This window comes from Argiope bruennichi, chromosome 5, assembly GCF_947563725.1.
Source record: "Argiope bruennichi chromosome 5, qqArgBrue1.1, whole genome shotgun sequence".
Taxonomy (NCBI): Eukaryota; Metazoa; Arthropoda; class Arachnida; order Araneae; family Araneidae; genus Argiope; species Argiope bruennichi.
The window spans coordinates 51,331,963-51,347,509 of record NC_079155.1 but is presented as its reverse complement, the minus strand read 5'-3'; the positions used below and the strand labels follow the sequence as shown (position 1 = coordinate 51,347,509).

Below are 15,547 nucleotides of genomic sequence, written 5' to 3'. Positions count from 1 at the left end.
GTTTTCCTTTATGACCATTTCAAAGTGGAACTTTAATTATAACCACTCTGTATTATGCAAAAAATCAAATCTCATAAACTACTTGATAAAGCGCAAGAACTATTAAAAAATCACTTACTGTGATAAAAGTAAATACATGAGAAAATGAAGTATGATAATTAAGATATGATATTTACCTTGATTTTTTTTGCACAAAATGAGTCTTAAATATAGTCTAAATAGTAAAAAAATATCATAGTCACATTTCATAAAAATCAAGAACAGTCCAAAGTGATTTCTAAAAGCTAAGGTAGCATCTTTAATATATGAAAACATAATCACACTAGCTACTCCGCCCCCACTCAATTAAGGCTTTGGAATTAAATTTTAGTGACCGAACCGCCAGGACAGCAAGCGGGAATTATGGTTGAGTCCTAAGGGCCATCACCGGCCACGCTACAACCCTTCTCGAGGGAACTACATCCCATCAACGATAGGAGATAGTCGATCCCCCCCCCCCAACATTTCTGTACCAAACAGGGCATCGAGAACCAACCACCATACCGGAAGCTTCTCGTTCTCACTTTTGAGGTGTCGCCCGGTGGGATATATCTGATAATACAATAACTATTATATCATCACATATCATATAATAATCATTACAATTTTTACCAAATTTATAATAGTAGTATTATAATTTATAAATTATAATATTACTATTATATGTGTTGCATTCTATGCGTTTTCAGTATTCTTACTTCAAAACATTTCTTTTATGTGTTTTTTTTTTTTTAAATAACACTATGTTTTGTTGATCTGACTGCAAAAAAAAAAAAAAAAAAAATCCCGATTTCGGAATTAGAGTGCATTTTTTATACTTTAGTTTTTAGTGTGTACTTTAGTTTTCGTGACCTTACTTCTACCATGATTTAGTGGATGTAAATTAATTGGGATTCTTACTGACGTAGTGTTAAAGCTTGGACAAAGCACAATGACACAAATGTTATCATTGTCCTAGCCCCATAGCTCAAAAATCCACCTCATGTAGCTTCAAAAAATAACTAAGTAAATTTTAACCTTACTAAGACTTCTAAAGTGTTCAAAAAACAGTAGGGGAGCTAGATTCGATTTTCATTCAAATATAACTTACTCTACCAAAAAATTTACATAAATAAATATTCTTTACTTATAATTGAAAATACTTTTTTTTAAAAATACATAGAAAATAATTTTAAAATGCATGAAAGATATGTATTGGTAATGTTGAACTTACGTTGCAGGTCTATTGAGTCAGGGCGGTCTGATAAGGTACCTGATGTCCGACGAAAATGCCCCGGTGTTCCTGGACCGTCTGGACATCTACATGGAGATGGACCAACCTTTAGCTCACTATTATATCAACTCCTCGCATAACACTTACTTGACGGGACGACAATTCGGAGGGAAGTCGTCCGTTGAGATGTACCGACAAGTGTTGCTGGCAGGATGCAGGTGAGGCAAAAACTAATTTTCTGTAAACATTACAAACAAACTGATAACACTCATCGTTTCCTTGAAGCTTCTAAAATTAATACGTTTTATTAATGTATTTAATACGTTAACTACATTTTAAAACAAATAAATATATTTTATTAATGCATTCACACAGCATACCTTTTGTGCAGAAAGTGTACAAGAATTGCGAGGGTAAGTCAAAACGTAAAGGGACTTTTGCTGTTTCACTTTTCTGGGTTTGATAACACTACTGGTATTCAGCTCTGAATTAGTGTGGTCGACAACTCTTCTATGAAACGCGCCACTCTTAGTCTTTGGGGTGTAGCAGACTGTTTTAAATATGACGGTCAATTGTCAAGCTGAACCCAGGAGGAAATGAACGCAGTGATTATCTTTTTGTTTGCGAGATGTTTTAAACCTGTGGAAATTATTCGTCGAATGCAAGCACAATCAGATCCAAACGTCGTGGAAAACTGTGAAAAGGTGTAATTCTGCAGTAAAAATAACGTTCGCCCACATTCTGCCCAACGGGCGGGCGGAACAATTAAGTAATTGGGATTTGAAGTGCTGAAATACTCGCCATACAGTCCAAAACTGGAGCCAAGCGATTTCATATGTTTGGACTATTGAAGAAAATGCTAAGAGAAAGAAGATTTACAATCGATGAAGAAGTTATTGATGCAGTGCAAAACTGATTACAGATTGAATGGAAAAACTTTTTTTTTCGACGGAATAAAAAAAAAAAAAAAAAAAAGGAAAAAAAATGTATGTTTCAGTTTTCTATCATTAGAATAAATGCACTTTTTCTCAAATGTTCCTTTTCTTTTTGACTCTCCTTCGTATGTCCGAAAAGAAAGTCTATTATTCCATTTTCTATCTTTTAATATAGTTATTCAAAGCGAAATATAACTTTTCCGCAATTCTGTAAAGATAATAGAAAACTATTTGGAATATATACCTTTTTAATTACTATGCTTTGATAAAAATAATTGAATTGAAATAAGATTTGCTAAAAAGAATTTTCTTGACGAATAGGAGTGGTCGAAATACCTTTTTTAGAAGGGGACGTAAATTGTGTTCTGTGGTTATAAATTTAAAGTGTGTATAAATTGCAAACTTTTTTATGGATGCTTTATTTAGAAGAAACTAATAGAGTTGAAAGAGAAAATAAAATTGAGAACTAAAAATATTCAGAAAGAATCTCTACTGTTTTCCGTCGTAGGACAGTCAGTTTTGACACTTGTAGATTATTGGCAACGTCATAAGCTACGATAGTAGATTGAAATTAATTTTAGTTAACAGCGTTTATCCCTTATCGTGCATAAAAATTTCATTTATGTAAAAATGTTTGCATTCATTTTAAAATGCCATTCTCCTCTGGTAATTATCATGAACAAGGCTGTCTTTATAAAAGAATGTTCATTTTATGATAACAATTTACTAATGAAAATATACTAAATAGAGGAATCAATAAATATGCTTTTCAGGTGCGTTGAGCTAGATTGTTGGGACGGTAAAGGAGAAGACGAAGAGCCCATCATTACTCACGGAAAAGCGATGTGCACGGATATTTTGTTCAAGGTAAAACACATGCTAAATATTTTTGAAAATGTATACAGGTTAAGTATTTGCGAAAACTGCTTTATAATTGTTGAATATCAAGTAAAAATATTGTTAATATCGCAATGTCAGATGAAATGCGCCAATTGTGGCAACCATTCTTCTGTATAGATTCTGATTTTCTACTTTATGATTCTTGTTCGTCTCGTTGCGTGGTTGGCGTTCTATGGTGAGCGTTCAGTCATAAATATTGTTGATTACAAATTAGTTTCATCATTTAAGAAATGAAGCAGCACTCGTCGAAACTTTATAGTAAAAGTAATGCATAGAGTTCATTTAATAATCTATATTTAATATTCTACAATAATCATTAAAAAAGGGTTTTTTTTTGAAAATATATACATTAAGTTGAAATAAATCGGAAAATTTAGTCGAGAAAACGTTGAAGTAAAATCCACTTGGTATATTTTAGTTAGTCATCAATAAATGCATTCAAGGCCAAACTACAACATGTTAACATCATGAAAATGATGATAGCTCTTGTATATGCATTAATTAGCATTTAGCATTCAATGCATTAATTAGATTAAATCAAATTAAAACTAGAATTACCATGACCGTCATTTTGACGAATTTCGAATTTCCTGCTTAAAAATTTTCAAATAATTTATGTATTGTTCTAGAAGTTTACGACGACTTTTAATGAAATATAAGAACAATTACATATTCCTATGCAATTTCCACTCAGCCATTTTGACTTCCATAATTAGTATGAACTATACCTATTTATACCAAGACCCGTCAAAATGACGGCTTTAACAATTTCAAACTTTAAAATATTTTATGGATCATCTATGCAATGATGGAGATAAATACATATTTAAATTCATTTACACATCTCTTTCAGACATTTCCTGGAAAAATCTAAATTACATTTTTCATGTGAAACTACATTGATTGATCCAAAGTGTTCGACAACCGTTGTAATGGGATCTATTTCATTCCGATTATGATTCAGTTTAGAGCTAAAATCTCCAACTGACTCTCTTATATATTCAAATACAAACTGTTTTTCTTGGGTTTTTTTTATTAATTATTGATAATTTATTATATCAAATGCTATTTTTTGTTTATTTGTTTGTTTTTGTTAAATTATATTCTTTTATTTACATAAAATAAGCCCAGAGTTACAATGAAAGCCATGTTGATCAAAAACCCGTCAACATATATTTAACATCGGTAATTCTAGTATTAAAAATATTTAACCAAGAAATTACCATAATATAGGATTTCTAAAAATTATTTCTATTATAATCCGCTTTTTGAGAGGAAAGAATTATCGCGTTTGAACACTATATTTTCTCGGGTATTCTCTGAATTAAAAATAATTATTGAGAAGAATATTTTTGTGAAAAAATTGATATTCATTTATTCTCTTAAAAAAAGTTGCAGAAAATGAAAGACCGGTTAAAGTTTTTAAAGGCCAAATAATTTGCTTCGTGACTGTTCTTAAGGTGGAAGATTATCAATCATTTGAATTTTTGTTTTAATGTTTGCTTTTTTCAATGAAACCAATTGAATTATAATTTTTTTCAATTGTATTTTGAATTTTGAAGTTCATTTGAAACACTCATTTGGATTTTTTTTGTATTTAACATTATGAATTGTATATTATGGAAATGAAATGTTTCAAATCTGCATTCAAAATTATAACTTTTAATTTTTAGTAGATTACTTATGAGGTGTTTTTAATAATTTATTAATTAATTTTCTTCGATTGCAGGATGTTATTTATGCTATTCGAGATTGCGCATTCGTCACGTCAGAATACCCGATCATACTCTCATTCGAAAACCACTGCAGGTGAGTTGCGAGCATCATTAAAAGACCTAAAGCACCTGTATTTAGATTTAGGTGATAACTTATAAAACAAAAGCATTTATTTACAATTAAACTACGAGAAATTTGTCCTATTTAAAGCGAAATAAATAGGAAATAAGTGCATTAAATCAATTAAATATGAAACATTTCAAAGCATTTCTCAATCGTTAGGTCTTATTACTATTAGGCTAATTTTGGCGAACACTTATGGATTCAGCAATAAGAGGTACTTGTTCCTCAACGAAATTGTAATTTTTATATGGATATTCATGTTTTATAATTATCATTGAATTCCAATATGTGTTAAACTAAAACTTAAGTATTTTAATAAATTATTGAGAATTTATATACAATATTATTAAAATTTATTTTTACGTTTTTGCTTAATTTTATTTTTAATTAAATATTTTTTTGTGTCACGTTTATTTATATTTAGCTTTTTTGTATTTGGACATATTAAAATATTAAATGATAAGGGGCTTGCAAATTTTTCTTTTCCTAGGGATACAAATATTTTATACATTGGAGCGCTAGATACTCTTGCTTGCGTGAATTAGGCTTCTATTGTAATTTTAAAATTATCATGCACATCGTATCATCAAATCGCAGTTGTTTTGATATTTTGAACTCTTTCAACAAAATTTTATTACGTCGCTTTGTTTTCATGTCCGTTATTGAGAAATTTTTTTCCAAACATTGCTGTTCAAATCTGCTCCAGGAAAGGCTAGTTTCAAATGGTTGCAATGTTTTGGCATAGAAAGTTGTCACTGGGGCATCGGCCTGTCAGTCGCGACACTTTCTTATTCTTTGTCCAAGTTCAAAATGTCCATATAAAATTAGTTATTGCAGGTGGTTATAAAAATAAAGAAAAATCTCAAACGAATACAAAAATCTTTATTAATATAGCGTTAGACCAACTTTGACATATATTACAGCTTGGGTTCTCCTGGGAGTTAAATCATACAAGTGATAATATTTAAAGGAGCACTTTATCATTCTTCATAGAGAAATTATAAAAGTTCCGGGTGAGATGCCGGTAGCGGATATCTATTGCTCTAAAGCAAAACATAACGATTTGATTATTTTGAGGTCTGTGAAATGTGCAGTGTTTCACTTTATTTTCTCGTTCATGAAACAAGATTGGACTCCTGCTGCATGAATAGGAGCATTACCTTCCTGGAAAATTCCATCTTCTGCAGAGAACAAAGTAGTTTCCATCATAAAATGGGACTTGTCGGCTAAACCCTTTCTGTTCTTCCCAGTGATACTTCCTTTGAGGATTACGATTTTGCGTAAGAAATTACGACACAGCTATCCATACCATGACAGATCCACATCAAGCTTGCCAGTTGGAAAGAGACAATCACATGTTTCTGCTGGTGTCCTCCAAACGTGTATCCGTAAGTTGTAGAGGAAAATGTGAAATATGATTTGCCTTGCCATATAACTGTATTCCACTTAGCAATCGACCAAATTTTGTGGTTTTGACACTACTGTAGATGACATTTGGCATTGACATCTGTGACAAGTGGCTTGGGAATCTCTGCTCTGTCATAAATGTTCTGTTTATAAAGGTGTCTTCTAAGTTTAACTATTGATACTTGGGGAATCCAGATGCTGATTAAGCTCTGCGGTAACTTTGGTAAGGATATTTAAAAGATGTTTTCTTTTTAGACTTTATAATCTGGTTCACTAACCGTCGATCTCTTTCACTCACTTTCCTCTCCCTTCCACTATTCTGCTGGGTTCCTGGTCACGTTGGAATTTTGGGCAATGAAGACGCTGATTGCGCTGCCAAAGCGGCTTCTAGTTTATGGCAGACATCAATTCCATATCGGGATTCAAAACTTAGAATTACTCATTATATCCATTCCCTCTGGCAGGAGTCTTGGGATATGGAGACCCATAATAAGCTACATTTCATTAAAACGCATATTCATTTGTGGCCCATTGTTTACATAAGAACAGCCGACGTGAAACTGACTCGACTTCGCATCGGTCATACTCGTTTCACTCACAAATATCTATTATTTGGTGAGAGAGCTCCCAGATGCCTATCATGTAATGTCGATTTTACTGTTGCGCATATCCTAGCTGAGTGCCCCAATTTTAATTCTCATCGCATTAAATATTTTAACTCAACTTCACTTAACATACGAGAATTGGTGGGAGAACCTCCGCATCTGTATATTTTTAACTTTTTAAAAGCTATTGGATTTTATCATTTTATATAGATTAAAACTTGTTTTGCTCAACTTGTCTCTCATGTTTTGATTGTTGTTGTTTTACTGACCTGATCTTTGATGTAATTTTAAATTTCTCACGTGATATCATCTCAAACCATACGATTGGCGCAGTATAGCCTACCTTTGGCTCTTGCGCCATTAAACCCGAATAAACCAACCAACCCTTCCACTATTTTACTGAGCTTATCTTGCCACGCTGTATGTAAGCTGCCATGATTTCAGACACTATACTTTTGGAAACTCTCAAATTCTGCGATGCTTCGGTCACATTTGTTCTTGCTAGTCGGATTTCTACAATTTGGTCTCTTTGAAATTTTGTGAGGACTGATATATTATGTTTTTCACAGAAATCCAAAACTTATGCAACTTCACTAAAGTTGCCTCATATTACCATGATATATACTTTTTATATTTTAAAAACTTATGACTGGGATTATATTTTAATTTTTATGAAGCACATTTTTAAATATCACTTTTATACACAGGTGTTTCCTTTATTCTGATACAAACTTGTATGTAGCTTCAAAATAAAGCTTAATCTGATTAATCAAACTAAAGCTACACCATAGCATCTGACATCTTGTTCTTCAACAAGCATCATATTCAAAACTAAAAAGACATATTGTGTAACTTTTAGAGCGCATCAAGAATGATTATCAAAATAATCATCTAGTATTTCAGAACTTTTTATTGACAAAATGCACAAAGATAGATGTTTTTTTTTTTTTGCTTAGACTAAGTCTTGAATGCATTTTGCCATGTGATTATTAGATTGCAAATTCGGCAAATTGTAAAGTTGGCAAATTGGTAGATTTATAAGTACGAGTTTAATTTTTAACAACAATGAAGATTTTTAAGTACTTGTTTGCAGTCATGTCGTTTAGTTAATCCATTTTGGCTGACTAAATAAGTTTTAATATTTAGGCTTGAGATAAAAATGAGATGCTAATCAAAAATTTCTAGAGAAAAAGAAGAATGGTTCTGATTAATTAGGAAAAATTGCATTGGTAAAGTAACAGTTGATAGGCATTAGTAATTATTTTTAATAAATATATATTTCACTTAATATAGTATTACTTATTTTCAGTAAAAAGCAGCAGTACAAACTTGCCAAGTACTGCGACGATATTCTTGGAGACTTGCTTCTAAGGGAACCTTTACCTGGATATCCAGTGAGTGACACTTTTGCATATGCTCTTATTTAACCTGAATACTTTCACATTTCACGTTTGTAAAGATAGAATTTTGTAATTGACTTTTTGGTTCCTTTCTTATGTGTTGGAAGTTCCGAAATTATGTGTTTCGATTGAATATCTAATATTTTATTATTTTAGAGCTTAATAAAATATTATAGCTTATTTTGATTCCATATAAAAAAACTGCCACTGAATAATGATTTTATAAGAAAATTAACTTCAAGATTCCATATTATTTATAATTATGAATTAAGAAATATATTAAAGACTTGCCAGTAAAAATATGATAAAACATAAATAAAAACTCTTAACGAACGACTGAATTAAGTCAATAAAGCCTATAGTGTCACATTTTCAATTCATTTTAAATTCTGCGTTGTACATCATTTTTATATTAAGAAAAAATCACTACTTAATGCAATTTTGTTTGTAATTCAAAGAATTTTTCGCTTATTTATTTCGTAATTTTTTTAAAGATTATTTACATGGACTAGCTCTTTTTTTTTTGTCAAGTTAGAATTTTTAAAATCAGCAATCATTCATGGAAGAAATATTTTTATTGAATATTACTTATTATACATTAAGAAATATTAATGTGAAATAAATATAAACAAAGATTTAGATATCATACGTTTTAACCATTACTCGTTTATTTTCATTTTGGAAATTTCTCCAATGCGCACACTAAAAGATTAGATCATAACCTCTTGAATTCGTGCAAGTTCTGTATTGCTACGTATCTACATACAGAGGAGTGCGTTAAGATCCTATATTTTTGCTTAGATAGTAATGCATATCATATTTGAAAAGATATTCCATTATCAGAAACGAAATAAAACCGGATTACGAGATTGTCTCCTTGAAACTTTCTCGCCGTTTACCTTAAAAAAATGTGATCCTCTCCTGCAGTATAAAATTTGCAAACAATTTCGAAGGGAGCGAATGCTATGAGATGATTTCTTCTGAATCCTGCATACTAATGTTCTGGGATTTATAGTATGATGAAGCAAAACTTTTTTTCTACATATTGAAATCAAAATGTGACGCAACATTATGATTTTAGCAACGATGTCGGTTATCAAATAATTTTATTTCAATTTTTACGCTTTTGAGTTATCGCTTTTACATGCATACAAATGTACAGCGGGTGGAGGGTTCACGGACGATAACGGAAATGATTCACATTTGGATGTATATCTACACTTTAGATGCTAAACCTGTGTACTAAATTTTATTTATATTTTGTAGCTATCGTGTTTACTCATATACAGACAATCTTTCTGTGAGTGAATTTCGTTAAAATTTCGATGGAAATCTAGAAAGTTGCTGCCACAAAGACAAACATCATTCATTCCTCTAGGTCCAAGAGTTTTTGATTACCGTGTTCATAGATAGAGGGACGTTGATTCCACTTTTTTTTCTTAATTCGGGGACCTGGAGATGCGTTAAAATCTCGAATTCGAATTTTTGGGGAAGGAATATCTGTATATCTCTCCTGTTTCGAAACTCGATATTACCAAACATCCCTACTACTTGAACTGAGATGTTTGCTTTTGAGGGTTTCAGACTTCCTTTTTTTTCCGGGAGTTTAGAGTTCTTCCAGCTTAAGTGTTTGCATTTTTATTAACCTGTTAACTGGGTATGACGAAATATTTCAACGTGAAACGAACTGAATATAAGTTAATTACCATGTTAACAGGTTAATCATTGGCTCAAAATGATAAGGGTCCTCCAAAATAGAAATGGCGTCTTTACAAAATGACTTATATAAATAAACAGAATTCCAATTAAACCACTTTGGATTTTTTCAATGTTCTCCAAGTGTAAAAAAAAATTGTAAATAAACTCCTTTTTCTTTCTTTCTCTGAATAGATTGAACCAAATATACCGTTACCAAGCCCAAATGATCTCAAGAGAAAAATCATAATCAAAAACAAACGCTTACGTCCAGAAGTTGAAAAGCGTAAGTATTTATCAAATCCAGTGTCTAAGCCTTATCCTTAGTTTATTGAAATAGTTATGTATAAAGAATAATTTTGCACATATTAATGCTACGGTTAATTATAAATTTTTATCGTTATCATTTTCTTTTTTAATAAATAGTTAATTAAAGTATTGTATTAAAGTAAAGGTTTTAGGTTATATCATATAAAAGAAGGGAAGTAAAATCTCCTTTTAATTTTGTATTAGAAAACGTTTTACAAATGATTTTTGAATAGCTGAGTAGTATAATAACATACTTTATATATGACTATTTTTTTCCTCTTAACCAACACTTTTAAAACGTATTTTCAGTTTCTAACATTTTATGATTTATGCAAGAAGGTATGGTCGCATCATAGAAGATTCGCTGTTGTTATAATAAAAATCACGACTGTGAGTTAACTTCGGTGAGGTAGTTCATTGTCATGATCTCAATCATTCATCTAACATTAATGAGTTTGAAATGTCGACATATATTTTAAAAGTGGGCAATTTTTAGTACACATCTACTCCCTAAAAAAGAAAATTATTCTAAGAAATGGTGGAAACAAAACCAAAAATGATTTGAGATTTTGTGAAATTTTGAATTGGAATATGAATAAAATTAATATGTTTTCTAAAAATATTCTTCATCGTTTAATAGTGAACACCATCGATTTTAATTTTTCAGATTTTAAAAGGGAAATAAAAAAATCGCATGTATATATACTAAACGTGAAAAAGATCAGACACATTCTCTATTAGTTACAAGAAATTTTTTTTGTTTTTTTCCTCCTGTTTCAAAACAGGCGTTATTGCATTCTAAGCGACGACTTTTTATTTTGAATCTGATATTATTTTAATGTTTTTGGGAATTATGATTCTATTTTTACTTGGTCTAGAATTTCATTAGTCTGATACTTGGATCAAAGATTAGCAATATATGGGAAATGTGATTCTGCAAGTCAAAACGATACAGCACACTTAAGTTCTAAGATTAATGCACTTTCAATGTAAAGAAAGTAGGTCGGTTTCTTGTAATCCTTTCAGAAGTATCTCATATTCTTGAAAAACTAAGAAAGTATTTAGCAACTAATTTTGGGACAGTGTGTTATTGTTTGCTACAGAACCCTTTGGTGTGAACCTTTTGAATATCACTTTTTAAAAAAAAGATTTCCAGATAATATTTCCATATTATTATTTTCCTCGTTCATGCTCTTCAATCATGTCACAGTATACTTAAACTCATGAGGTCACTGATACACTAGTTTCTATATGTGCAGCAATACTGTTATCAGGAACCCAAGAATTGTTATGTAACTGAATATAATACCATGAATAATTTGAAAATATATAAAAGTGTCAGTTCAGTTTTTGAATATCACTTTCTTTAAAATGACTGCCAGAGCCCCTATTCGTATTTTTCTCATTCATGCTATTCAATCATGCCGTATTATACATAATCCACGAGAAAACATATACACTAGTTTCTGTATATTCCAGAAGTATTGTCATCAGGAGTATTAATATTGTTATATAACTAGCTATAATACTCTGAATAATTTGAAATTATTGTAAAGAATTCCATTTCATAATTGTTTTCAGGATTTTTGAAATAAGGAGATCATTTGAAAATACCATCTGATTATAATTACATCATAAAATGTTGATGAATTTCTGTTTACTAATGTTTTTTTTTCTTTCTTTTTTTTTTTTTTTTTTTTTTTTGAATTTTTAGAGGAACTGGAACTTTGGAGAAAAGGTCAACTGCAGAACGATGACGATGATGACGAAAAAGAAGATGCAGCACCTGATCTCACGCTGATCACAGATGATATCAGCCAGGATGGTGGTAAGAGAAAAACATTTTCTGAGTGAAACTATTTTTATATGCTTTCATCATAGAGAATTTCAAATATTTTCAAAATACCAATTATATGTGTTAATGAATAGATGTTTAAAAATATATCATTCCAAAAGAAATCAAAAGTTTGAATCGAGATTAATAAAAATCTACAACATGGAATTGTGACTATCGCATTCCATTTTAAAAATCTTCAATCAAAATCCTTATACATATTTTAATCTACTTCGACTCTAACCATGATGTGATGCATAAGGTAAGAATTCGGCTGTTTTGAAGTTCTTTATAATTTTGTACACATTATAGAAAAAACTGCAGAGTTAAAAAAATAAAATATTCACAAAACATTTAAATAAAGCTTTATAATTCCAAAACAAATGAACAATAAATTGCTGCTATTATTATTAATAATTTGAGATAATTTAGTTTAAAAATTCGCATACAAAATTTAACCTTAACTATCACGGAAATACATTCATTTATCCACAAAACGTTTTTTCATTTTTAAATATTCACTTATGAAATATATTGCATAAAATAATTTGCTGCAATTCTTTCTTATACCTTCTTTAAATCTTTTTTATTAAGAAGAAAACTTCTATTATTTTTAGATATATAAGGTATATTTTATCAGTTTAGTATTGCTGCTCTAATTTATAGTCAAAGTGCACATTATCGTGGAAATAATGTAAATATTATCAGGATTTAAAAATTTTAACCATAAAAGTAAAATTTTCTCTAGAAAGTAAATTAAACAGTTTTTATTCATATTCGTTGTTCCTTGTGCCTTTCTTTGTGTCACAATTTCAAACTACACAAAAAAAATCAACTATAAAATTGTGCATCATCACTTGGTAGGCGAGCTATTAGCTATGTATTGATACTAAAGCTCATGGACTTTGATGGATTCTGCATAAAAAGGCTTTTTCGCAAGAATGGAGAATTTAGCACGTGGATTTTATGCTAAAATACGCATTATCTTATCATTCATTATTATAATATTGAAGCCAAAATGGTTTATTACTCTTCGAAAAGAAAAACGGTATCTGAAAATGAAATCATGTATTTGGCGGTGAAATAACCACAATTTTACAATATACAATGCATATTAAACATTCTAATATGTATTGAAAAGCGTGCTTTGTTTATTAAATTTTGGACATTTCCTATTTATATATTTCTTTTGAATATATATATATATATACTAAAGTATTAGAATCAAGTTAATAGGAAAAACAAAAATCAAATAAAAATTAAACCAAAAAAATTATTAAAAAAATATTAAAAAAGAATCCGGCCTGAAGACTTTTTCAAGGGTCACCCTCAGGCAGGGATTCAAATAAAGGGATTTTTTCTGTGAGGACATGCAGACATAAGTCTAATAATGATTCCTCGTGACCCGAAAATCCCCTGAAATTATGCTCAAGAGATATACCATTTTAACAGAAAGGAAATACAAAATAACAAATTAGAAAAAAATAACCACAAAGTAAAAATACAATAAAAACAATAACAATAAAAACAAAAACAGCATTAAAATTAAAATTAAAATTAAAAACGAAAAGGCCAGAACATACCATCCAACAGTGAAGGAAACTTTAAACAATCGTTAGTGATTTCCTGTTTTAAAAAAAGTTAACGGTAAATTATGTAAACAGAGGTAGGCACCCAGCGCCATCTATTGAGTAAATATATATATATATATATATATATATATATATTAATTTTCTACCTTAGTATTTCCATGTTTCGTGTCTTTAATCAGATCATTATTTATTATTCAAAGAGGAATGTACCGATGGAATGGTCATAATTAAAGCCGGCATTCGAAATTTGGATGAAAATTAACACTCTAAATCAATATTCTATTTTAACGAATGAAATTATACGATTTCAGCATCTGTTAAAAAAGAATAAATAAATCACTAATTTTAATTTAAATTTAAAAATTGACCCAATAAGCTAATATTTATATGAATTCAGCTTTCAGAAATCTAATCTACGGAAATCGCTACTTCCATCTAATGCGGAAATGTTTTTGGTGTAAATATCATCACCACTAAGACAGGGGAGCGAACAAAAATGTCTGAAAAGCAAATGAAGGAAAATTATGAGAAACTCTTCATATTTTTAAATGTTATTACAAAGTTAACATAGAAAGACAATGCACAGTTGGGAGTGCTCTTTTTATCTTCTTTTTTAAATTATAATGTTATGTTATGAATTTGGGTTATAGGCAAACCTTACAGACCATGTAAAACTTTATTTTGAATATTCAGAGAAACGACACCATTTTTCAAAATTAAAACCATAAATTACGAATAAAAATGTCTTAAATATGTCTTAATTGTTTTCTGCTTCTATACGAGATTGAAGATAGAAAATTCCTATTATAGATCAAAATATAGAAAGTGTTAGAGCAGCTTTTATATGTTTGAAAATGTTTCGAATGCGAACTTTTGTTATGATCCATTCAGACTGGTATCATTGTTAAAAATATGATGTTATAATAAAATGGATTTAGCCATTAATTAATTTTCCTTTTGAAAAGTATCACAATTTCATGAATTATAATATTATAAAAAAGTGATTTTACATTACTGTTTTGTAAGAGTAACGCAGCCTATTTTACTTACCTATCTTTTTCAGTGTTTTATAAATCATTATTTTTTTACTTGTGATCCCTAAACCAATGTTTTCATTTCCTGATTCTGTTCAGTTATAAATTTGGAATGAAATGTGCCAGAATAAATTATTTTCTTGCCTTTCAGTTCGTTGATTTTTGTCATCTCCACTTGTGTCTGTGTCTCCGTTTCGTATGATTTATTTACTTGTATGTTTATGTTGGGCAGTTCCTCCGAGATACGGTGAGACGAATCAATACAAATATCTCGAAAGCAGAACTTCGCGTGATTTTGCAAGGAAACACGCAACGCGTGTTAAAGTAAATACATATACAATCTAAAAGCAAGTAGTTTTTTTTTAGACTTTTATGATATTCTTAATAAAGAATCATAAAATATTCATTCATTATGATGTATGGACCAACTAAAGTTAGCCCTTGCAAGATGTATGAAGACGTCTGTTTAGAAGGAGGGGGGAAATTAATACTCACAGCGCACGATCGATATTATATGCACATTAAGAAAATGAGTCTGAATCGATGTGATTACTTTTAAAGAACGACAGAAGCAGAAAATTAAATATTTCTATTTGGAAATTTAATTCAAAGATATGTGCAATAAATATTAAAAACTTTTACAAAAAAAGAATGAGACCATTAGATGTGGCATGTACTTAAAAGGACGGAAGAAACTTTAAGCTCATATTTTTAGATGCAATGTATTGCCTTTATTATTTATGTA

The 15,547-nt window shown here is 30.0% G+C and overlaps 1 protein-coding gene across 2 annotated transcripts in view; it reads left to right on the top strand.

Moving 5' to 3' along the window:
- Positions 1–15,547, top strand: part of LOC129969407 (1-phosphatidylinositol 4,5-bisphosphate phosphodiesterase-like) — a 151,396-nt gene that overhangs the window by 101,978 nt on the left and 33,871 nt on the right. For both annotated transcript variants that reach the window (XM_056083971.1, XM_056083970.1), the window contains exons 12-17: positions 1,260–1,470; positions 2,961–3,054; positions 4,817–4,896; positions 8,248–8,332; positions 10,229–10,319; positions 12,057–12,170. In XM_056083971.1, coding sequence (XP_055939946.1) covers positions 1,260–1,470; positions 2,961–3,054; positions 4,817–4,896; positions 8,248–8,332; positions 10,229–10,319; positions 12,057–12,170 — 675 coding nt within the window. The remainder of the gene's footprint in view (positions 1–1,259; positions 1,471–2,960; positions 3,055–4,816; positions 4,897–8,247; positions 8,333–10,228; positions 10,320–12,056; positions 12,171–15,547) is intronic.